The sequence below is a fragment of the Puntigrus tetrazona genome, chromosome 3, assembly GCF_018831695.1.
Source record: "Puntigrus tetrazona isolate hp1 chromosome 3, ASM1883169v1, whole genome shotgun sequence".
Lineage (NCBI taxonomy): Eukaryota > Metazoa > Chordata > Actinopteri > Cypriniformes > Cyprinidae > Puntigrus > Puntigrus tetrazona.
This window is the reverse complement of record NC_056701.1, coordinates 24,001,640-24,026,641: the sequence shown is the minus strand read 5'-3', so window position 1 is coordinate 24,026,641 and position 25,002 is coordinate 24,001,640. Positions and strand designations below refer to the sequence as shown.

Here is a 25,002-nt window from a genome sequence, read left to right as displayed (position 1 = left end):
GTCAGTATCTGCTTGTGTGGTATAACATTTTATGTTTCTTATTGGTTTTGCTGTGTCTATCTAAATCTTTTTGAACATTTTAGCCTTTTTTTTAAATAGATTCATTTCAGAATTTTGTAAATATAACACACATGTATTTGATTATTATCATTTTTTCAAAAATCAACTAATTCTAGAGTTTTAAATTATACTAGTTTTCCGCTGCAGTGTGAGAGAATTGCTCCAGGAACAAGTTTAATTATAAATCGAAAATGTTTTTAAATTAATAGTGTTTACAGAATTTGAAATAATCTTTAAATTTTTATTATGATACATTAATAATTACATTTTATTTCTTATTTTGTGTATTTATTTATTTACTTTTTAACTTAATAGATTTATATTAAAAGTTATTGCAAAATAATTTATTAAATGTTTGATCACATTTTTTATTTTCCATTTTTTCTTACTTTTTTTTTAAATCAGTTTGGCCTACTTAATTTGCATTGCTGGAGCCTCACACTGGGCAGAAAGGGGAAAAATACTTCTACTTCACAACAATGGAGCGCATGGAATCTTTTTGGCCTGTGTTTTGCTTGGTGATGGCGCTCTGGCTAACATGGGAACCACCCTGAGCTTCAAGAGAGTGAGGAAGGGTGCAGATAATGAGATGCTGAAATCAATGGATGCGTTTTGTACTTTCTCACTACCTCTCTCTCTCTCACACTTTTTTATGTATCACACACCTGGAACAGACAAACCAAATTTGTGCTTCTTGATTCCAGTGTACTCTTTTTTTTTAAGCTGCCACATGTTCCAAGCTGGGGCTAGAAATCAGATTCCTTTACTATTACCCTTTTTTTAATTTTTTTAGTAGTCCCAGCCAATTGCCCGATTCCTTTCAGATCTGCTGCGCTGCTGGGGCTGATCTGTAGTTGAACTAACACAAATGATGAGTAACATAATGCAAGCAGCTGCCAGTTTCCGACTAGCCTCCTCAACACTGCTGTAACCCGTCACATCGGGCGCCTTTTGCAGTGAAGCGCATGAAATAAAACATGATCCAATCGCATGTACATCTACACAATGGCACGCTGCCAATGGGAGGAAATGATGGATGAAGGAGTCTGCTAGCTTCATTGGCTGTTGAGAGATGATTCAAAGACAGAGATAGTGATCTCCACGCTGGGTAGCCCGCATGCTATCAGAAAGCAGAGAGCATTTTTCAAGCCATAATAACTATTCTGCATATTATACCATCTAAGAAGATCAGATTCCTGTCATGCAAGGCAGTTGAGTCCATTGCCTACCGTATTTGCGCTTAGTTGTTGTGTGCGACTATCTTTCTCATCTATAAAGTCAAAATGGAAACTTCAAAGCGTTTGAGTTCTGCATATTTGTATTTTAGTTTTTGCCTTCCGTATAAGTGTGGCTCCACACACTGAAATTTCATTTGGTTAAAGGAATAGATTAACTACGAAAAATGAAGAAATGGAAATGCGTAATTTGTTCTCTTATGTGTTAATGTTGTATGCCTCTTCTTTTTTAAAATAGTGCGCACTAGACAGATTTAAATTCTTGAACCTAGACTCTAGATAGAGCTGCACCATGGTCATATGACTTCCAACATCACTTTGGCATTAAACTTCATGAATAATCCTATTAACAATTAAATGCACAATGTGTTGGTGAATTAATTGAATTAATGCATAGACTAAATATGGCTGTGAAAGTACCCCAAAAAGACTATATAGAGCATTTGTGTGTGTGTATGTGAGTGTATGTTAAATGAGGGAAGTATCAGGTAGATGCTACAAATAGTAACTGAAAAGAAATATTTTATTTGATCCAACTTAAAATTTATTGCACATACATAAAATAAATTAATTTATTTCAAACTTTTTTTTTGTCCGTTTATACAATGGAAGTATTTAGTAGCAAAACAGCTTTTATTACCAACAGCCCCAAAATGCCTTCTTTTATACTCCACAAAGCAAGTCATTCAAGTTTAGTCAGTGTAGTGTCATTTTATTTTTGTGTAGAACTATCCACTTTAAACTATCTCTTTTAAAAAAATGTATTAATACTCTAAATAAGACTAATAAATCTGGCAGCAAATAAGAGTCAAGTCATTCATTTAATTTGATTAAGTTCAAATTGCTGATTCATTAGGAATAGGTTTTAATTGATTCGTTTCAGAATCTAAACACTGCTGTGCACAGCTCGAGATCCGCACAACAATTCTGCTGCCAATGACACACAGATCACAAATGTTTTTGGCAAATCTAAGCAAAAAACAGACAGTGTTATTAATTTAGATGTAATACAATATCAGATATTATATTGCACTTTTTATTTTACATTACTGTACATACACTTACGTAAAGCACTGGCAGTATAAGAGTAACTTCATGAACACTGGAGAATAAGTACACAGTATGTACACAGGAACAGGACTGTAAAATGGGATTCTACTAAATTCATATTCACTGGACTGTAAAAATTAGATTTACAGATCAAATAGCTTATACTCGCTTAATATCATATAGAGACAAAAACCCATACAGGAGCATTCCTTTATAGTCTTTAATCATATTTGTTAACAGTCAACCAACTTATGAAGTATGAGATGACGTACAGGTCTGGGGGCGGGGCCAATGCATTTAAAATATTTTTAATCAAGTTATTTTTTCATACGTAATGAAATAAGTTAAACTGGCAGCCCTAATAACAAATAAAAAAAAAATTAAATATGACTTTTCCCTGATAAACACAATGAAACTGTGAAAGTGGACTAGTAGGTAGATTAAGGTGAGTTTGCCTGTTAGGTCTGAATATAGTTCGGCGCAATAACAACCTAGTTTGCACATTTAGATACCTATTAGCTTTATAGAGACATACTTAAAGCTTTAAAATACACACACAGTCAAGTGGGTGTACTTATACATTTAATATTTATTATATAACAAATTTGAAAATATTTTTGAAAACATATTAACCACAGAACCAATTTCAGACGAAAAACATCCTACAGAAACCTATTGACTTTGAAGGGCAGTGGGGGCCCCGGGTACTAAAATGCTAACTCATTTCTGGATTTTTGTCCTACAAAATGCATCATCCCTGTAGCACTCTATAGCATACATGAAAAATGTTTTCACTGGCTTTGATTTCATCACTTCACGTCAGCATTTACGGCATCAATGTATGGAAAATATTTCTTCCATTCAGTAAATGAATACAGAAAAACTTTACTTTTTGGAAACTGGTAGATCAGCCCCTGTAAGCTAAGCGTAGAAGCTGGAGGCATTTCAAATCACGCCAAGGGCCTGAGCCCTATAACTAGTATATTTGGCTTTGAATGCGACCTCTATTCCATGGGGATAACTCTGTGGAGATATGCTATCTGCCTCACAGCTCTCTAATGGGAAACAGAGAAGCCCAGGAATTCTGTGTCCTGTGTCAACACCAACAAAGCATAGCTTGTCAAGATCACTCAGCGGCTGCTCCTGTGAGTCAGGGTCTGAGCTAAAACACTCGCATGGGATTTCCTTATGCGCTCCTTTTATAATGCACTAAAAATACTCCACACATGCGATCCACGTTTTTCCAGAAACATTTAAGATCTATATGATAGCAATAATCAGATGTTTCTTAAGCATGGAAATCCCATAATATTAGGAGAATGATTTCTGAAGGATTGCGTGGCGCTGAGAACTAGATATGATATTGTTAAAAATTCAGCTTTTGATCCATAGCGAGATAAAATACATTTTACAATACACATTCAAATAGAAAACAGTTATTTTAAATTGCAATAATATTACAGTTTTTCTTGCATTTTTGATCAAATAAATGTAGACTTGGCGACTCTATAGGCCGATGATGCTCCGTTGTATTGACAGATCACGAAGCGGTCTGAAACATTGACATATTGCATATTATGGTGTTCCAAAGGGTTACCAGACAAACAGTTACACAGGTCAGAGCATTGTGTGCTTTCTAAGCTCAGGATGTAATTAAGCTGATGTGTTTAAGGACACTTGAGCTCCCACAGCAGGAAGTTCTTTCCTTCCCTCTCACCCTGTTGCTGAAAGCCACCTAGTTACTAGTTGCTAGTAGCACGCCCATTAGAAAGCGTATGTAGTAGAGTGCAGCTGAAACTTTCTTTTACACAGTCACTTTAATGATAAATAGCAGGTGGTACCTGAAAACCGCGTGGCTTGTTGAGCAGAGATGTGCTGTTACATTTGCAGTATAACTTCTGACTGGTAGGGAGAAAAATTCACATTTTAGGCGCAGAATATTACCAAACTGTTCATTGCACACAGATGTTCAATTATTCAATTATTCAGTAAATCACAAAGGATTACTTTATAGGAGGAAGGAAGTAGCAAAAAAAAAAAAAAAAAAAAAAATATATATATATATATATATAATTATAAAAATAATTATAATTTATTTTTCCATACTTCTTTCCCTTTAGATACTTCCTTTGAAAAAAATTTAGCGGAGTAAAGTGGTTTCTCCAAAATTGGTAAAAAAAAATTTTATTTTAAATAATTAGAAAGAAACATCAAATATCATTGGATATCATGACATTTTGGAAGTAGAGGGTACAAATCCATATACATTTTAGTATATAGTAAAAACTATTTATTTATTTTAAGTTAGATACTGTAATAATTATAACCAGGAATTTTTGTTTCCTGTCTGAACAAACATTAATAAAGTAGCCAGTAACTTTAGAAAATTTCTATAATATCTCTGCAAGCCTTAGTAATGCTGTTCACACCATCATTGGTGTAGAATTTTCCTCAGGAATTAATAGTAGCCTAAATTTAAGCAATTACAGAAATAGCAACACCTAGTTTGAACATGAATTTTTAAATGAATTAGTAAAATGAATCAAATTATTGAAACTAATTTTTTGACCGATAATTAAAAAAAGTGTATCACTTATTTAATGCATTTCATGTTTATTTCAGGAAGCTCTATCTGAAAGCTATTTTGGAAACCTCAGTAATGAATTTTGCAGGTAGTCTGAGTTTCAGGCTATTCAGCCCAATCGGTGGAGTCTGTGCTGTTATGTGCGAGAAGCACCTTTACCTGATCCAACCACGCTCCAGGATGAACCATCTCCTGGGTTGTAATTTGGCTCTGCTCCTTGGCTTCTTGTCGCGGTGGGTAACTGCAGCTCCGAGCGCGTGGCAGATTGGTTGAGCTTCAAGCCCGCTGTAGTGTACAGAAAGCACACTGCAAGTTTCATCTCATTTTCCTTCTTCTATAATTGAGTCTGACTGACAGCAGGCTGCTGCTCTCTGTTCCCAAGGCAAACTTTTAATTAGTGCTTTGAAACACCTTATATTATTCATTGATGGAACACCTCCCAGTTGAACTCTTTCTTACCTCATTAGAATAGACAGCTGTTACAAACTGGTAGCTAGCATGCAATACAAATGGCTAAGATCTTAGAAGTGACCCATCAAAGTGTTTTACATTCATTATATTAGTATTATTTGGGATAAGCAGTTTAGATCCAATGAAACACTTTTTCCTGAGAGATGTTTGAATTCTAAATTACATTTATGTTTCAAAGTCCATTAAACTCTTTTTAAATCTCAGCAGATCAAGAAGGTTGATTCAGCGTGATATGACCGCTAAGACATTCCTGTGCACTGGGACATTAGAGAGAGAATGTGCCAGACTTTCCACACTGTTTCTGCGTTGATTTTGGAGAGCCTGTGGGATGGATCCACTGACCCAGAGAGGTTTTTTTTCCCGGAAAGGCTAGATTAATCACACTGGACTGCTGCTTTTACGGCATAGGGCGCCAGAACTTCCTGCAAAAAGTGATGTTTTTATTTTGAACCTTTTTCCATGACGATCACATTGTGGTGTTTGGCAACGGCCGAACTACAAATGATTGCTTATGAGACGTTGTTACCAAATGTTGCATTTGATTTTGTCAAGCGTCTTTCAATAAGATAGCCTCACTGATCTGAGCTTATGCTTAGTTTTGGGTGAACATGGCCAAAAATTTTTTTAGAGCCAATATGTTATGACTGGAAACTCTTATTTGGGTAAAGTTTTTAATTACAACAAGTCAAACATTAATTTCTGATTAAGCTTTAAATGGTTAAAAAATGTTGAATATTTGGAATAAAAAAAAAAAAAAACAAGGTTAAATAAGCATCCCAACAATTAAATGCCATCATCAGTTGATAAACATACAATATACAAATATAAAAAATGGTTATGATATTTCTATGTACACCGCATCTAAATTCGAACTGAAACAAAAAAGGTTAAAGCCGTCACAGTAATACCATTTCAAGAAAGTATTTGAAATTACCTGTTTGCCTGATTAGCGGGTAAATAAGGCACAAATGTGCCATTTTTCCCCTGAAAGTGTAGTGGAGCATTATTGCCTTACCCAATGCCCTCATCAACCGTACACCTTGTGAAACATCACAGAGCCTTCCTCAGCGTGGAGCTGCATTCCAATGCTACAGTCAATGGGGCTTCTATGCGCGTTCAGGGCTTATAAATCTCCGCTGGTGAGACAATGAGACCAGAGTGGCGACACCTGCAGTGGAAAAGCACAATCCGTCGTCCCACATGCCACATCACAGTGTAGATCTGAGAGTTCCTCATTTAGGATCATTTGGGATTTGGACCTGACTCCTGCTCTTGCGGGAGTGGAACCGTCGACACATCTGCAGCGGAGCTGTGTGAGATGATTTTACTTGAAGCAAAATGAAGATGCCGATGAAAAGCGCTCGCGTGTGTCCCCTCTTTCAAACTGATTTGTGTTCCGTGAAGCCTATCAGCCCTGCCAAATTCTTTGGCGTCTGGTGTGGCTGCAGCAACGTATCTTTTATCTTGTGGGCGGGCTCGATCTAGGATTCCACGATTCCACTCGTCTTCCTTTCAACTCACAGACAACGCAGAGATACTTTATTGAAGTTTACTGAGTGTTTACCGACAGTACATTAAATACACAGTGGAGCAGTCGTACGGCTTTGCAAAATTTACACAACTGTGAAAACCCAGGGCGTTAAGCAGAAGCTTACAGTAAAATGCTGCCATTGTCTAAAACTATGTTTATGCTGGATCGTAAAGATAGACGCAAAATGCCAAAGTCATGAGTTCAATTCGGAAGCACATTTTACAGATAAAATATGTATGCATGTGCAATAAAAACAAATGCATAAATTTAAATAGAAAGTGCAGTCACACAGTCTCACAAACGGTGAAGTGATTTGCCATGAAGGATTTCAGTTGAATTTCAGATTAGTTTACATTTTAACTTTATTTTGGGAGACCTATTTCAGCCTAGAACTGACTAAGACCTGAAAAAGTGACTATATATGCCTGTATATATAAAAATATAAAACATGTATTTTACATTATTAATTCTTGGTAGAGCTGATAATTGCTGTTACACTTATCAGGACAATCTTTGTTTTATCAGTAACATTTAATTTCAATATCTTCTTTTGGTCCTTTTTGCAGCCTAAATGCTGGCCATTTTAATTTCTTTACATTTGGACATCAACACTTCCAAATTGACATGTTTATCATGGTAAAACGCTTAAAATCAATCATAATATATTAATAAAGCATAGTCATAAAAATTTTGTCTGAACTAGCTGTAATGAATAGATTTTTATATACACAGCGTATCAAGCATCAGCTAAATGAATAAAATGTTAAAATACAGACACTTTTATTCAAGCTCTTGCATGCTTTGTTTTTGAAGCATCAAAAAAAAAAGTAAATAAACTGAAAAGGAAAATTCATTAAATATATTTTAACTTAGTCTAAAGCATATAAACTCAAAACTATTAAAAATACACATGATTTAATAATTAGATTTAGATATTAGATTAGTACATATCTAAAGCATATAAACTTGAAAATACAAATTTATAAATAAATATATTTTTATAATTACAGTCATAATCATACAGTATTTTCACACTCTTGCAGTTCAGTAATCAACCCTTGACCTTGGCAGAGCTAGGGTGTGCTACTAGTTAGCTGCAGGAACACCACTAGAAGTCCAGTAGAGCCATTAAACCTGGGATTACGGATCAGCTAAATTTCACATGTCCCTTGATGTGGTTTCAGTGACGTGACAGGATGTTTTCATTTGAACTGGAAAAGCATCTGAAGAGTCTCAAGACCAGGATCTTGCTGCATCTCTGTAGCGAGTTCTTGCTTGAGATTTACAGCTGCTCTCACACTCTTGGCACTGAACATGTGAAAAAATGAAAGCGCTGCCAAATTAATCACTGTAAGTTTACTCAATGGGTGTGTTACGTTTGAGGAAAACAAACGAGCAAGCTCAGAGATAAATCAAATGACTAACAAAACCGCGCGGTGATTGTGATGCAATAAGTCAGCGGTCGCGATGAGTTTCATCCTGGCACGTCTCTGCCGCGATTATATTCGAGAAGAGCATGCGCTCCTAACAGAACACGCCCAGACATCCATCTATTTTGTTTGTTTTCATAAATTGCTCAAGCCCTGAAATATTGAACCAGGACAAATGTGTCAGCCAGTGATTTAATTGGAAGTGCACATGGAGCCAATTTTTTCCAGCGTGTGCCCAAGCAAGACAAATCACGCTTGCTGTAAGGACATTATACGCGCTGCCATTTTGATTCGAGGAAAGCCTCCTGGAAGTTTAATAAGGCGAGCGCAGGGGTTCTACGAGTCAATAAGTGTGACATGAAAATGCAGGCATGAAGAGAACAGTTACGTTTCTGAAGAGGCTGGATTGCTTTGCCCTCCGGCGAGGCGATAATGTAATTCCAACGGGTTCATATGGAATAACCTGGGCCCAATCCAGCTCTAAGCGGGAGAAATGGCCAGTGAGATATTCTGGCTATTATGTATTATTATCTAATACATGTTGTTATCATTGGCATGGTGTGCTAGTGATATTTATTCATAAGAGAAATGGAGACCTCGACATTAATTATAATTATACAATTTTACAGTCCCTTTGGAGTCAAATAATTTATTTGCATTTGAGTGTTTGAGAGATGTCCTTGCAAGATTCACAATACCTTTATGAGGCCCACTTAGCAATCTAATAAGTGTAAAATGCAAGTTTTAGTGTGTGAGAAATTACATTATATAATGCGATTAATATAAAAACAATATAAAGTGTACATATATACATATATGCATGTGTCATTTGTTAACATTAGTTGATATATTAAATAACAATAACAAACAAAGACAATGACAAAGACAAATATTTATTATATCAGAACAATGAACTAATTATGTTAGTTAATAAAAAAACAGTTGTTCATTGTTTGTTCACAAGTTAGTTTACAATTTAATAATTAATATTAATAAACACAACTTCTTATTTTAATAATGCATTCGTGATATGCTGAAATATCAACTAAGATCGATAAATGCTGTAGATCTTAACTAAGGAACCTTTTTTGTAAAGTGTTACCCATTTGTGTTTGTACTCATATTAATTATATGTAATTAACATTTCTCCTTTATTATGCATTGCACACACACACATACATACACACACACACACACACACACACACACATAGACATACTGACTTTTCACATCACTAAACATCACATTAAATGAAGCGAGTAAGCTGTTTAACTGTGCATTTATAATCCTGTAATCCAACAATACTTCAACGGGCTTAATGATGATGCCGCCTTCAAAGGTCACAAGAACGTCTGCCCCAAATGTGCAACGTTATGCCGATTTGTGATGAATGCAATAGCAATTTCACAGCCAGTTAGTGGAAGAAAAAAGCTCTTTGCTGTCTTTAGCTAGTAAAGGCACACTGCGGTTTTATTTGGTCTGATCGCATTTGTTGAGACGCTGTATATCACTTTCTCTAGGCAACAGTGGCAAGCAGTTACACAAACAAAAAGCAGGAGGTCCGATTGCCCTGCTAATTGGTGCTGGCAAACGATTACAGAGCAGGGCCCATAACGGAAACGCCCCACTTAATTCTCACCACATTACATCACAGCACTCTCAGGCGAACACACAGGCCTTTCCAGATGGCCACGCGGGAGAGAAAGATTTTAAAATGAGAAGAAGCAAACGCGGTTTAAATAGAGAGCGCTTTCTGAAACTGTAATGCAGTGCTGTTAAAATGAAATAATTTAAAGTGGTTTTAACTTTTTCATTCCGTGTCATAGAAAAAGAGTTCCTTAAGGAATTAGGATATTAAGAAACTAATCAATGATTTGACAATTTAATCAGAGCTGGTTTTTGAACCATTTAAGTCAATTAGGTTACGGTTGAATAGGTCGCTGAATAGGCAAATTTATATTAAAACAATAAATGCGCCATGATTTACAAAAACATAGTAATAATTTTACATAAGATTTTCATCTGAATAAAATGCAATAAAATTTCAGTGCTTTCTATGCAAGAAAGAGGGATTGTTTCACTGATTCACTGGAATGACAAACTATGAGAGGAAGATTTGTTCAGGTGAATCGATGGACTAGAATGATCCAAACACTCCAGCACTACATACGAGAGTGAAAGAGACGGGACTCGTGAGGTAAACATTTGATTCATCTCAGACATCAAAAAACATTAATATATCTTACCTGTTACCTGCTGTCACTCAAATGTACATAGTATGCGTTTTCTCTTTGGCTGAACAAGCCTATACTTTGACCTTAAAAGCTGAAAATCGAATCACATAGCTGGTAGCGACTCAAATTATGTTTTCATACAGTTCTGTTAGCTATTATTCCTGACAGAATGACTAAAGCAAGAGACTAAAGTACAGCTTATACCATAGCTCCACTCCTTTCCACTTACATATTTATTCTCAACTCACAAATGACAATTTATCATATCGATGAGCGTATTCGCCACCTCACTTAGATTACAAAGTGACTCATGAATGAGTCTTCTTTTCCTATAAGCTTGCATTTATCTAAGGCCATCAGAAGCACTGCAGATAGATAACTGAGATTAATTATTACACAGTCACTCTCCTGGAAGATTTGTTACTTTCCATTACATGGAAAAACACGCTGTGGAAATGACCAGTAGTGCAAGCTCTGAAAGCAGTCTGTATACTGTTATGTATATGTAATATACGTGTGTGTGTGTGTGTGTGTGTATTCTGGACACCTGTTAAAAGTATGTGGCCCGATGGCCCATCTTTTTTACAGATTTATCCGCCCTCTTTGGTCCACATGCCCCATTTGGAAGCACTCAGCGTTGACGTTAATGGCAGGATTCAGTTCATTTAACCATGTTTACGCCATCTCAGTTTAGCCTGATAATTCGCCCATTTCTACACCTCTTCCTTCTCTGAGGATTACCAGTCACTCACCCAAAAACCCTGCAAGGCTTCCGTGTGAGAGGAGCGATCTGAATAATGGAGCCATGCTTGGCTGGATGTCTTTCACATGCAAAAGTAGCTTGGTGCGCTTTCCACGACGAGCCTGGATGAATGACAATATTCACCAGACTTTTTTTACGCTCCGACTAGTTTAGGCAACCGATAATGAATCATCGAATCGACTTTGGCGTTAATGATATTGTGATACTATCAGAAGAGAGCGGTAAGAGCCAAAGGGACGCTTTTTAACTTTACACTAATGCAGAGCTGCTGAGTGAGAGGGCAGAATTGCGGACGATAAAATAAAAAAATTTAATCGTGAATGAATTAGGATAATATTATGGAAAAACATGCTTGTTCTTTTTAGAGGACTGAGGAAAGAATAAAAAAAGCGGGTGCATTTCGATTCTAGAGTGTTATTATAATATTCAGTTGTTTTGTGTAACTGTACTTTATCACTTAACTCAAAACCGAACGCATTGTTGCTTTCAGAAAGTCAAAGTTGTGTGTCTGTCAGAAGTAGCGTGGAAGATAGTGTGTAGAAGACTGAGAGATTATCGTGGCCTGGTGTGTTATCATCACTGCGCCAAGTGGTTGAAGTGTTGTAGGTGTCTGCAGAATAAAACAGCTGCTTAACACTTCCTTCCTGTGTATGTGTGAGTGACAGTCCGTGTCCCTATTTAGTCACTAACATCTAGACTCCTCAGCCGGTGCGAGAGTGGTTGAAGGATTTGTGTAGAAGAAGAAATGCTGTTTCTCTTTTGTGATTTGTTCTCTTTTATTGTTAAGGTTGTTACGGTTATTGTATGGTTAGATATCAGGCATGGAGTGAACAATGAACGATATAACGGGTAAAGGCTGGAATATGCTATAATCTGAACAGATTTCTAAAACGTATCATCTGACTCTGTAAACAGTGACCGAGGAAAACTACACGGCCGAGGATCATACGCTTACCAGACTTTAAAGTTGTTCTGATCGAAACGTGCATCTTGTTGCTAGGAGAGTTTAAATACGTTTGATAACCTCTCGACTGGATAGAAATCAAAGTCTGTGGATAAATATGTCAGCTTTCGTCTGCAGACTTTCCTGAACTGGAAGAAACTTATTCAGACTGTAAAACTGGGGACAATTGGGGCAAAAATCACGCGGTGTATTCCAGGACAGATGGATGGAACTATAGAGCGATATAACAAGACAGACAGACAGATAGATGGATGATCGGGCCAGGAGAGGTCAGAGGTCAGAGGTCAAAGCCATGAGCAGGTGTGTGTGAGAGAGCTCGGGATCTGGAGCGAGTCGTTGTCTTTTAATGAAATGCTGTAAATGGATGGGAGCCCAGAGATGCAGTGATGTCATTAAAATAATAAAGCTCTCTCAGGATGCTAGTCAAACGTCTCAATGATTCTGGCTTCTCCTCTGTGATCACCAGGGACAGAAAACACCACTAAATCAGTTCACATCGCATCAGATTTAGTTTTTACATTGCCTGGAGCGACCGGCCCAAAAGAATACTATACTGCGGCAATAAAGCAATTGTATGGTTGTTCACTGAAATATATGATACTCTGCGAGGGTGAATATGTAAGCGTCGTGGGTATTTTACAGATAAGCACTTGTAAAAAGGTGGGAATGTGATCTCTTAGTCGTTTGCCCTTTACTGGGACAGTTTTCTGACAATTAAAGGAGTAGTTCACCCTCAGTCCATACAGGGTATAGCTGTTTAACATTGCACCGCTTGCTCACCAGTGGATGCTCTGCAGTGAATGGGTGCCGTCAGAATGAGAGTCTAAACAGCTGATAACAATAATGCACATGGACTCATTCCATCAATGAACATCTTGCAAAGCCAGAAACTTAAAGTTTGTAAGAAACACATCCATCACTAAGGCACCGTTTTGGCTTGTAAACAAAGTTCGCTGTATGCATATTTCTCTTCTTATTCAAACAAGACGACTTTTTCACTGAAGAAGCAATATCACGGACTCATATTTTAGTTGGAAGTAATGGTTTTAAGTTAAAAACATCCTATAGATGGATTTATTACAAACTCACAGCTTTTTACGTCACAAAAAGTTAATTTATGGAGAGAATTAGTTATGGAAAACTAATATTTTTGTCAGCTGAGTGTAGTTCAGCACCTTTTTATTTTTTATGTATTATATCTTTAAAGCTCTCAAATGGAATATGTAAAAATGAATATAGACAGACATGATCATGTGTTTCTGAGTATTCAGCAGCTGGTGCTAAACAGCTCTCTCATTTTGTCTTCCCTATGTCCGTCTCTCCCAAAGCCTGTCACTGTAACCTACATGCCCGCCGCTGCCGCTTTAACATGGAGCTGTATAAGCTGTCGGGCCGCAGGAGCGGAGGAGTCTGTCTCAACTGCAGACACAACACAGCCGGACGGCACTGCCACTACTGTAAAGAGGGCTACTACAGAGACATGACCAAGGCCATCTCGCACAGACGCGCCTGCAAAGGTGAGCAAACAAAATATCAACTACTGCAGAAAAAAAATACACGTTAGATGAACAATATCGCCCAAAATGTTGTCCCAACTCACCTAAAATAACTAAAAGAGAAAATCTCAGCGCTGCAGATTGAGAGTTTCAGTCTTTGAACAGCATGAATAAATGATGTGGTAATTACGGGCTGTTGCGTAGTTTGTTAATGGTTGTGGTTATTAAGGTCTGTGTGTATTTATGAAAACATACATTTGCATTTGATCAATTAGCAGATGCTTTTATCCAGTGTGACTAACAACATCGCACACAAATGATCACAGGGAATCAATATTTCCAAGTTACAAGAGCAGGAACTAGGAACTGTAAATATTAGCTTTGCTTTGATTTGTAGGATGTTTCTCTTCCCGAGAGACAGTTTGCTGACTTTGTCTTATTGAGAATCTACAGGCAAACTATTTTAGGGTTCAATTCTTGCTATTAACAAAACATTAACTACGACTTTGCCTCAATAAACTCCTAATATGGTAGTATATTTGACTTAGAAATACTAGCAAACAGCCAATATGTTAATAATAGGCATGCTGATAAGCAACTTAATAGTGATGTTTGGTCCCTAAGTGATACCAAGAATCCATATTGTAAACGAACCATATGTAACAATTAACTTGAACAAGATATTTTATAACTACTGGACAAGCAAAATTGGGCAAACCAACTGAGAGCAATTATTAAGTCAGTGTGAGATCTTTGATGCAAAAGAAATGATGTAATTTATGACTATAAATCATTTTGAAATATGTAAAACATAACATAATAAATGCTTAAACATGGTAGGTTTGGGTTTGCATTAAAAATGTCCTTCAAATCCACAAAATGCTTTGAAATATGTCCCAGGTTCTTTTATATTGGATGTTTTTTCAATTGCTTCATTAAGATAAATCTAATGGGTTTGAGCTGAAGGAGATTAGAATAAGATAGTATTTATACAAAGGGTTTTCCTGGAAAATGAATACAGGACAAGTAGGATTGCCTTGGAATTTGGGACAACAGAGAATATTAACAATAATAGTGAAACAAGCCAATTATTCACTCACCCGCGAAAGAAAAATAAATGTAAAGGCACCCAAGATTATGCACATGTTCCAGACCTGAGAGACCTCGCGTCACACTTAGAGGTCAGACGGTCTGTAAGGCCCTGCTCAAAAACTTTGTGAGCTGGCTATGTAGGCAGCATTTTAAAAGCACTGTAAAGAACACTCCTGATGTGAAGAAATTGCATTTTCACTAGCGAACATAAAAATTCATTCCTCTTCTGGATAAAAAAATAAAAAGGTAATTGGTTTTTATCTCACAGTTATGCCTTTCCCCCTTTCAATTCAGAGTTTATATCTCACAGTTGTGAGAAAAACAAAAGAATTATGAGATGTAAACTCAATCGCACAAAGGTATCTCAATTGCTCAGTCTAGCTTGTTCAAAAAAACAAGACATAAAAAAAGAGATATATACAAATATATACAAATTGTGAGATATATACATTCGAATTACAAAATAAACTCAATGTTCTGAGAACCAAAGTCTGATAAAAGTAAGATGAAAAAGTATTTAAGTACTGTTTTAGTTTTTATTCTGTGGCAGAAAAAAACAGAAATGTGGGTAACACTTTAGAATAGGTAACGCTTGTTAACTATTAACCACAACTTTTCCCTTAATAAATTCTTAATTTGCCTGATTAGCACAAATAAATGGGTTACATTAGTAACATTCATGTTAATAAGCGACTAATAGGTATAACCGGAATTGGGTTATAATCTCAGAATTTCCAAAATGACATTAGTCTATAAAAATAATTTTATTGTTGCAATATCGGTTTGAATGAATTGTGAGTCAAATCTCGCATGCACTTCGCTAGAACGTTTCAAATAAGTCTCTTGCCACTCACTGTGTTTTCTAACAGAGCCTGATTGTGGGCATGAAGGGAGAAACATTTCTTAAAGATTAGCGTACAGCTGAAAGAAGTTTGCCGTTAAATGCATATATAATGCTTTTCTTAGAAAACATGAAACATTATGTCTTACACAGCCATCTGAAATAACACCTACTGAGACGGCTCTCAAGTTTTAAACGCATGAATTTTATCCACTGTTGGTTCGCAGATGAATTTCACAATGTCATTCCCCCGTGTTCCCATACTCCATTCACTCACAAAACATTCTGTGCAATTGCATACTTCCCACCTTCAAGCCAAGATAACTTGTATTCTCATCTGACTCTCGCAGACCCGGAGGTTTGACGGACTGAAAGCTACAACAAACCGCAGCATAATTGATATGAGAGGCTGCTAACCCAATCACCGGGGCAGCTTCATTTTTTGCGCACTGTCATGTTCCAAAGCGCAGATGTGATGGATGGCAAACACTGCCCAAGTTTCATTGACATTGCTGTGTATTATCGCATGAGGAATGCATCTGATTCAGGGGAGGGTTTCAACAGCTTTCCTCTGCCAGCCAAAACATTTACTCAGGCTATATATGGGATGCTGGGAGGCCAAGCATTTCTAGTTTTACAAAAGTAGCCTTAACATACAGTTAATGGCCGGTACAGTCGAAGCTTGTTTGGGAAATGCTGAGGAATTCCAGTCACCTTTGTCAAGATGATTGCTTCACTCGTCTCAGGTGACGAACTCCTCAACATTGCGACGTCATCTAGCCGACTGCCGTATTTATTGTTCATGTCAGCCAACCATCTCATTGCGCTTGCTTTGGACAGGAAACGCAACACTGTGCCAGCTTTTGAAAATACTACAGGGGGTCGTTTGGAAAAGAAACGAATATCACTTGTAAATAAGGTGACAGAGCACCTACTAAGACAAATCAGACCCCAAACCAGATCCGTTGTCAGTGGCAGTCTGGAACACCTCATGCTATATATTGTAGATTAACAACTTCATGCCTCATTGATTGTAGTGTAAATACCACGTCACCCACAAGAACGGTGCAATTTCTTTCTCTCACCTTTGCACTTAAAGTAATAGTTCCTCTAAAAATATAAAAATCCTCTCATTATTTATTCACCCATATATCATTGTTTGATTAATCCAAATAAACCCAATATCGCTGTACGACTTAGTGTGATTATCAGATTGCAAAGGCTGCAATTTAATTAAATACATTTCTATTGTGATAAGTTTTGGAGGGGTTAGCATGTTAATGCGTTAGGTCTTGGCAAACATGCTGCTGAGAGTAAGAAAACTGCTGCACACATATAACACATGTGCATTAAACCAATAGTATTCATGATCACCCCAGAGCGGATCTATACAGGTGGAGCTAGGGAAGGTGGAGGGCTTTGGAAGCCCACTACAACCTCTACAGCAAGCTTTAGTCATATATTTGAATGTTGAGCAGGAAGCACATTAGCTGCTATGTAGCATAATGGCTTGTTTGCTGTATTTTTATTATTCTAAAAATATGTCATTAAAAGTTAACTTAATAGAAGTAAAAATCCAATCTAAGGCAACTTTTTTAAAGAAAGTAGCAGACTGTCTTATCTGATTTATAAACAAATCATTTATATGAGTCTGATCTTTTCAATGAACCATTTGATTTCACAAAACAGGTCTAAATGTATAGCTCACGAATCAGACTAATCTTTTTTGATCCAATTTTACTGATTTCCCTCTGCAGGGTTATTATTATTATTATGACTGCATATATAGAATATAGTTTATGTAATTTGGACTCCTATTATTGTGCTTTTGCATCCTTTTTAAAGCCTAAAAAGCTTAGTCCTTATTCACTGTAATTGCATGGAAATGTGTGGTCTGGAAAAAAAAACTAAACTGAAGAAAAAGTCATATTTGGAACGGCATAAGTGTGAACAAATGATGACAGAATTTACATTTTTGGGTGAACTGTTCCTTTAAACATGGAGAGGGGTTTTCAACAGCCATGAGAACTTACAGTCCATGCCGCATTGCTCCACACTCATTTCCCCAGCATCTCTTCTTACTACTGCTGAATTATTAGTAGCTCTGGTTTAGATTATGTGCTGTAGAGTTGTAGGGTCGTCTGTGAAGGCGTAAGAGTGGTGTCGTAATTCAGCAGGCAGTGGGCTGGTTGGTGGGTGGCTCAAGTGCAGAACTGTAGCTGCTTTTTACCGAATGTTAAGTGGGCATTGAAATTCAAAGCATCCCACCACTTTGTGTAGCATTTTTTTAACATCAGCTAAATCATCATAAGAGGAAATAGCAAACCAATCCAATTAAAACATCTGTTATCAAAATAGTTTTCTGTTCTCAAAGCATCATATCTACAAACCTTCTGCCGTGTATTAGCCAGCTGAAGTATCAGTGCAAATGATTTACTGATATGCTATATATATATTTTACCTGCCTTTGCATTCCAAAATGTTTTTCGAAATGCCTTCTACGGCCAGTTTTCTGACGTCAAATAGTCTCTGAAGTTGAAATGTTAGCTAGATCTGAATTTGTTAGAAATAAAAAAAAGGTTTACAGGCCTTACAAACAGATAGGTGAATAGGTAGACAGAAACATAGATGAATGGATAAACAGACAGACAATTACATACATAAATGGATAGATGGAGCCCAGACAAAAAAATAGATGGACAGAAAAACAGAAAGACGGATGGACAGACAGACAGACAGACAGACAGACGGACAGACAGATAAACAAACAGAGAGATGGACAGACAGACAGACAGACAGATGAACAAATGGATAGATGGACAGATAGACAAACAGATAGACAGACGGAGAGACAGACAGATGAACAAACGGACAGACAGACAGACAAATGAACAAACGGACAGACAGACAGATGGACAGACAGACAGACGGACAGACAGATGAATAAACGGACAGACAGACAGATGGACAGACAGATAAACAAACAGACATACAGACAGATGGACAGACTGGCAGACAGACAGATGGACAGACAGACAGATGGACAAACAGATGGACAGACAGACAGACGTACGGATGGACAGACGGACAGATGAACGGGCAGACAGACAGATGAACAAATGGACAGACGGACAGATGGGTTGATAGTCAGACAGACAAATAAATGGACAAGCAGACAGACAGCTATTTGTGTGGTACACTATGAAAAGTTAATACCTACAGTATGTTACTAATCAGTTACTTATGAGGCTACATAAAACTTGCAGACAGAAACGAAAAATGGCAAATGATTAACGGAGCAATGACTAGTCTCTTCAGAACAACCATTTCTGTTCTGGCCCTATTATAACTGTGTTCAGCTTCTCCAGGGGAAAAAATAAATCTGAGACAAACAATTGCCTTTGTTATTAATTCAAGAAGTGACTTCTAATATTCATCAACTTTTTTTAGTCCCAAGAGCTTTGAGCTCTTACTGCGGCTAGACCACATATTCATATAATTTCCAAATGAATCCCTGGCATCATAAAAAAATGGCTGAAGGGAAGAGTTGAGTTGAGACTTCAAACAAGCAGCTTTATGGTAAACGTTTGGCAGCGCGAGCGCACAAAGAAGTTCTCACATTTTAACGTGTGATCGTCCCGACTAACAGCTCAGCCAGAGCACCTTTGAAGTACGCGCCGTTCCGTCATTAAGAGGAACGTTATTCAGCCTTTTTTTGCAAGGGTTACGCTTGGCCAAATGACTTTACGTTTGAAACTTGATCAGACGGTGCGTGGCCTCCACATATGACAGCGCTATGTCGGATGACGAGAAGAATTAACACACGCAGACACACGCCAGGTATCTGTTGCTTCCATACAGCGGGAATCCTTTATTTCCATATAGACTTACACCCTCACGTGGAAGTAGTCTGGACAGGACCCAGGCACTGTTTGCACTCACACACACACACACACACACACACACACACACACACAGGTGTGGGCAATAACTATTCTTGAAACTCCACAAACTAATTTCAAACAGAAGTTTCCAGTTTGTGATATGACAAAGTAAAGTTCCAGACTTAAAGAGTTAGTTCACCCCAAAATGAAAATTCTGTCATTAATTACTCACCCTCAAGTTGGCTGTACGACCTTTGTTGATCTTCAGAAGACAAATTAAGACATTTTTTGATGAAATCTAAGAGCTATCTTAGATTCCCCCCATATATAAAAACACAACTAGAAATGATCCAGGTCTAGAAAAGTAGTGAACAGGGTCAGATGGCTCTCAGAATTCACCAAAAATATCTTCATTTGTGTTCTGAAGTTGAATGAAGGTTAGTAATTAATGATAGAATTTTCATTCTGGATTGAACTAACCCTTTAATATCACTTTAAGGTGCATAACTTTGCACTAACCTGCTGCGAAATCTTCACCGCCACAGCAAAAGAAATGATATTTGATCAGTTTGTAGTCTGCATTGTGCATGCGACGTAATAAAGTCAGTGATCTGTGAAACCTCCTATTAGCTGGTTCGCTGTAAATCAAAACAATCTGGTTATTGAATCAACAACATACATGTCGACTTGTGTAGTCTGATTCTCGAACGCATGCCATTTGTTTTAAACTTAAAAGCCGAATCTGATTTAAACAGAGCAGCAACTGAATCGGTATCCAGTATACTTGCTCAGTAACTAGATCTAGGGATTACAGCACTGAAGTAGTAACCTTTGGTTTTGTGTTTTCTCTTCAGCCTGTGATTGTCATCCGGTTGGTGCAGCTGGTAAGACCTGTAACCAGACGACCGGACAGTGCCCGTGTAAAGATGGCGTGACTGGCATCACCTGCAACCGCTGCGCTAAAGGATACCAGCAAAGCAGATCACCCATCGCCCCCTGCATCAGTAAGACTCACCTGGCTTCTTTTTCTCTTTATTAAGGATTGTGTGTAAATTCTTGGTGTTTTAAAATTAGTAATTTAATTGCACTTCTGATTGGGGTCAGTGAGATTTATTTATTTTAATCAATACTTTTGTTTAGCGGGATGCATTATATTCGATAAAAGTCACAATAAAGACATTCATGATGTTACAAATTATACATATTTCAATGTTGTCTGAAAAATTCTGAAAAAATATCATGCTTTTCACAAAAATATTAATAATGATTTCTGAAGATCATGTCACATTAAATAGTGCTGAAAATACAGCTTTGCATCACAGTACCAAATTGCATTTTAAACAGTTTGAATCGGAAAAAATTGTTCATAATATTATACTGTTTTATTTTTGATCAAATAAATGCATCCTGGGTGAGCATAAGAGAATAAAAGAAAAGGGGAAAAAATTACAAATCTTACTAACTCCGAACTTTTTGGACAGGTGTGTATGTTAAATTATAATCAACAAGAAATAAGAAAGCCCGCATAAATATACAATAGTCCAATAGACATATACAATACACAATATACAACTGCCTGATGAAACTTATAAAAAAATATAAGCCACTGCTGGTGAATAATTATTAGCCAAATCAATATTTTCTGTCCTAATTTGTGCAATCCTTAATTCTTAAAACCTTAATTCCTCATTCTAAGTAAAACACCTTTGTATTTCTTGGTTGTGGTTAAAAAATAATAAGTGTATTTTTGTCTAAAATATTTATTCATATCTATCAGAGTACCACAGAATAAATGCTACACCTCCTACTATACAATCAAACATGAAAATACTAATAAAAACACTTACCACAACTAAACAAAAAGCCATTTTCAGACACATTAGTCCGAAAACGGTACTGACGCACACTGAATACCCTCCTCTGCCTCTTGAAAAATGAGGGTGACCTCTAAATAAATAACACAGCGACACAAAATGGTTGATACAAAAGCGCAAATAATAATCTGTTATTCAAAAATCATTCTTGAGCTAAATGAGGTGGTCCAGCATGACTCGTTGACCCATTACCACCCACAGAGACATCAATAATAACACTCCCAAGAAATTCTGCATAAACACCTATTATTATTCATGATTTCATGGCCCCGCCCATTTAATTTCCGTATCGGTCCCTGTTCCATTATTTCCTTGGATGGACATTTGCTGATTGCCTCTCCGCTAAGTCAAACAGACCATAAAGCCCTGGCTGACATGACCTAGTCTGCCCTGAACCTCGCTGACGGCCTTTCAACTCATAAATCTCGCAGCCTGCTCCAGGGGCATGATGGGTGATATGTTTATTGGCAGTATCAACAAGGCAGCAGACGTCTCTGTGGCGATTAAGGACAGGCCCACACGGCAGCTGGCATTTCTCGATAAGATACTGGCTGGGAGCGCAATACAATGCTCGCCTATTAATGTGAACCGCTTCTATTATGCAGTAACCGATGACATGGAAATAAAGATTTATCTGGAGCGCTGACAAAAGCGACTGTACACACGAAGCCATTCAGATTCGCTTGGCAAGAATTCGCGTAGACAAACGAAACCCCCGATCCCCGAGAAACCAGATTTCCCTTAATTTCTCAGGGTAGGTAACAAATGTGCTGTTAAACCTGGAGAGAATGAATGAGCCCCGGCAATTGAGTGGAAAATATTCGGTTTCTCGTATATTTCGTGATACGACGTGCTTTTGTTTTAATAGCCTGATATTAAATTTTTTGCGACATCACACTTTTTGCCAACCGCGCATTTTAACAAGCCCCCGTCCCCCATCGGCGTATATCTGACAGCAGAGCGCCTAAAAGAAGGGCGCAGGCGAAAGCCATTAAAACCGACACTGCCACATCTTCGCGTAATAAACCTGATGTAAATGCAGATGTGTTCGTTGAAAGCAGTTCGTCCGTGAGGTTTTGATCGTTTGTTCTTGACTGTTTGTTGCAGAGATTCCTGTTGCTGCACCCACAGCCACCTACAGCAGTTCAGAAGAGCCCACAGGTGAGAAGAAAAGAAAACCTTTCAGGAGCTTCACATTCGCTCAGTGAGGCGTATGTGCAGCTCTATATGGGGAGATATTGCAAAGACAAATTAGCATTTTGCTTGTGATTTTTTGCGATGTGATTCAAACATTCGGTTACACTTTATTACGATAGTCCACTTACATGTCTGCTAACTCTCAGAGTAGACCGTAAGGGTAGGTTTAGGGTTAGCAGAATAACACATACTCGACATATGCTTGAAAAGTTTCCGATAGTCAGTATGTGGTATGTCATGGACCCATCAAAATAAAGATATTAAGCAGACGGCCCTTAATGCTGCTAGTTCACGTGCAAAAAATCACATTTTGTGTCCTCATGAAAACCAACACAAAACAATGTTAGTACAAAAAAAAAAGCAAATGCACTAATTCAACGTTTCATAATTAATAGTATAAATTCTAAAATTCACAGGGTCTAAATATCTACCAAAAAATATCTGTCAAAAGTGGAAAGTGGAAAAAGAAAACAATAAATAAATACATGTTTAATACCTAAAGAAAAGAAACAAACTGGAATTTAAATGTAAAATATTATTAAATAGGAATATAGTAATTGGACTTCCAGTTGTTAGTATAATGTCACAGGAAACAAAGTCTCTGTGTTAGTTTGTCTCTCATGTCATGCCAAAACAAATCTAATCAATCTTTCATGCACATTTATGTATTTATTTGCCACCTGTGTCAATATCACACGATAAACCCCACCAGCACGCCGATTTTACAGCATTGCCAAAACAGAGCCATAAAAATGCAGCGGTGGATCAGCGTGAGGTTTTCTTAATCAGGAGGATATCAACATGAGCCATGGCTTTCCTTCTCCGCTCGCTCTGTCTCAGTCAGCATCGAAACTGGCTGGGACCCTAATCTGATTACATGCTTCATTTGAATGCGTTTGCTTTCCCGTCACACTCTCGCAGTGCTGTGCCGTGAGGGAGAACACACCCTTGTACTTTCATTCATACTCAATTACCCAGACTGCCCGATCACTGTCTGCGCTGTGGGAGTAACGCCTGTGACGTGCAGCCGTCCCATGGAGCCAAACTCAGCTGCTGAACGCTTTCTGGCTTCTATCAGCGCTCGGATCTTTCGCTAAGAGCAATTACATTTCCCCCGGTTAGCGCAGTTGTGGTGGCCATTGTGACATGCACGTTCTAATATGGTCTGCGGCAATCCGGTCCCAATTTTGTTTGAGCAATAATTATTATTAAACAATAATTTCATATGTACATCTGTGGCAGTTATTCTGCATCTGGGAGACATGATTTTGGGTCTGGCTTGTGTCGAGTCAGTTGTTTTTCCCACATTAACTTTTTAAAATGTTACATACAAATTTAAATATTATATATATATATATATATATATATATATATATATATATATATATATATTATACTAAATTTATAAATAAATTAAAATAAATAAATTATATAAATTAAAATTGTCTAAAAATATATTTTTAAAAAATTTCAATGTATTTTCTGTTTCAAAAAATGCTATTTTAAACTTTATAGTCATCAAAAACCCTTAAGCAACTGTTTTCGACATTTGCCATCACAGTGTGACCAAAAAAATGCAGGCTTGAGACTTTCAAAACATTCTGGCTGCAAACTTTGGAAAAGAATAAGTTTCACGTAGAATATGTTAAAAATTTGAATTATTAATATTAAAATGATATATTTTATCATAAAAAGGCGCCAAAGCCTATTTCACAGTAAGTAGTGCTGTCAAACGATTAATCACGAATAATCACATCCGAAGTAAACTGTCCTATTTACATAATATATGAGTGTTGAAAATTTGCGATGAATCTTTTGACGGCACTAAGTTTAACCCCCTGCTGTAGTTTACTGTGAGGACAGTCCGGTGTTAGAGGAGCAGCACAGTTGTGCTTCAGGGACTCTATTAAGCAGACATTTGTCCCTCTGCAGGGGACGTCCATTATGGAGGGGACGTGGGTGTAAGGGGCAGCGTCAGGCATTGTGCCGCTTGCCTAGTGTCCGCCCAGCCTTATCAAAGAGAGGCAGGATGAGGCGGACAAGGGCCGTCGCCACACAAAAGCCGTCCCGTCCTCCGTTCATGCATTTACATGGAAATCAGGCGTGGCTGATATGGACTCGCCAGAATCATTTACTTTTTTTGGGACGCCACTTTTTCTCACTCCTTGCCTCCAGCTCTCCCCCCAACGGTCCTTCACATCCTAATTCTGCGCACCACCTTTTTGTGTTACCACCACCCCCCCCCAAAGCTGCCAGACATCTCGCTCTTCTAGCCCTCAACCCCCCTTTTTTCTTT

At 37.5% G+C, this 25,002-nt stretch overlaps 1 protein-coding gene across 1 annotated transcript in view; it reads left to right on the top strand.

Annotated features, from left to right (window-relative positions):
- Positions 1–25,002, top strand: part of ntn1b (netrin 1b) — a 46,090-nt gene that overhangs the window by 9,025 nt on the left and 12,063 nt on the right. The window contains 3 exon segments of the mRNA XM_043235830.1: positions 13,651–13,839; positions 20,490–20,639; positions 22,617–22,670. Of these exon segments, the coding sequence (XP_043091765.1) occupies positions 13,651–13,839; positions 20,490–20,639; positions 22,617–22,670 (393 nt within the window).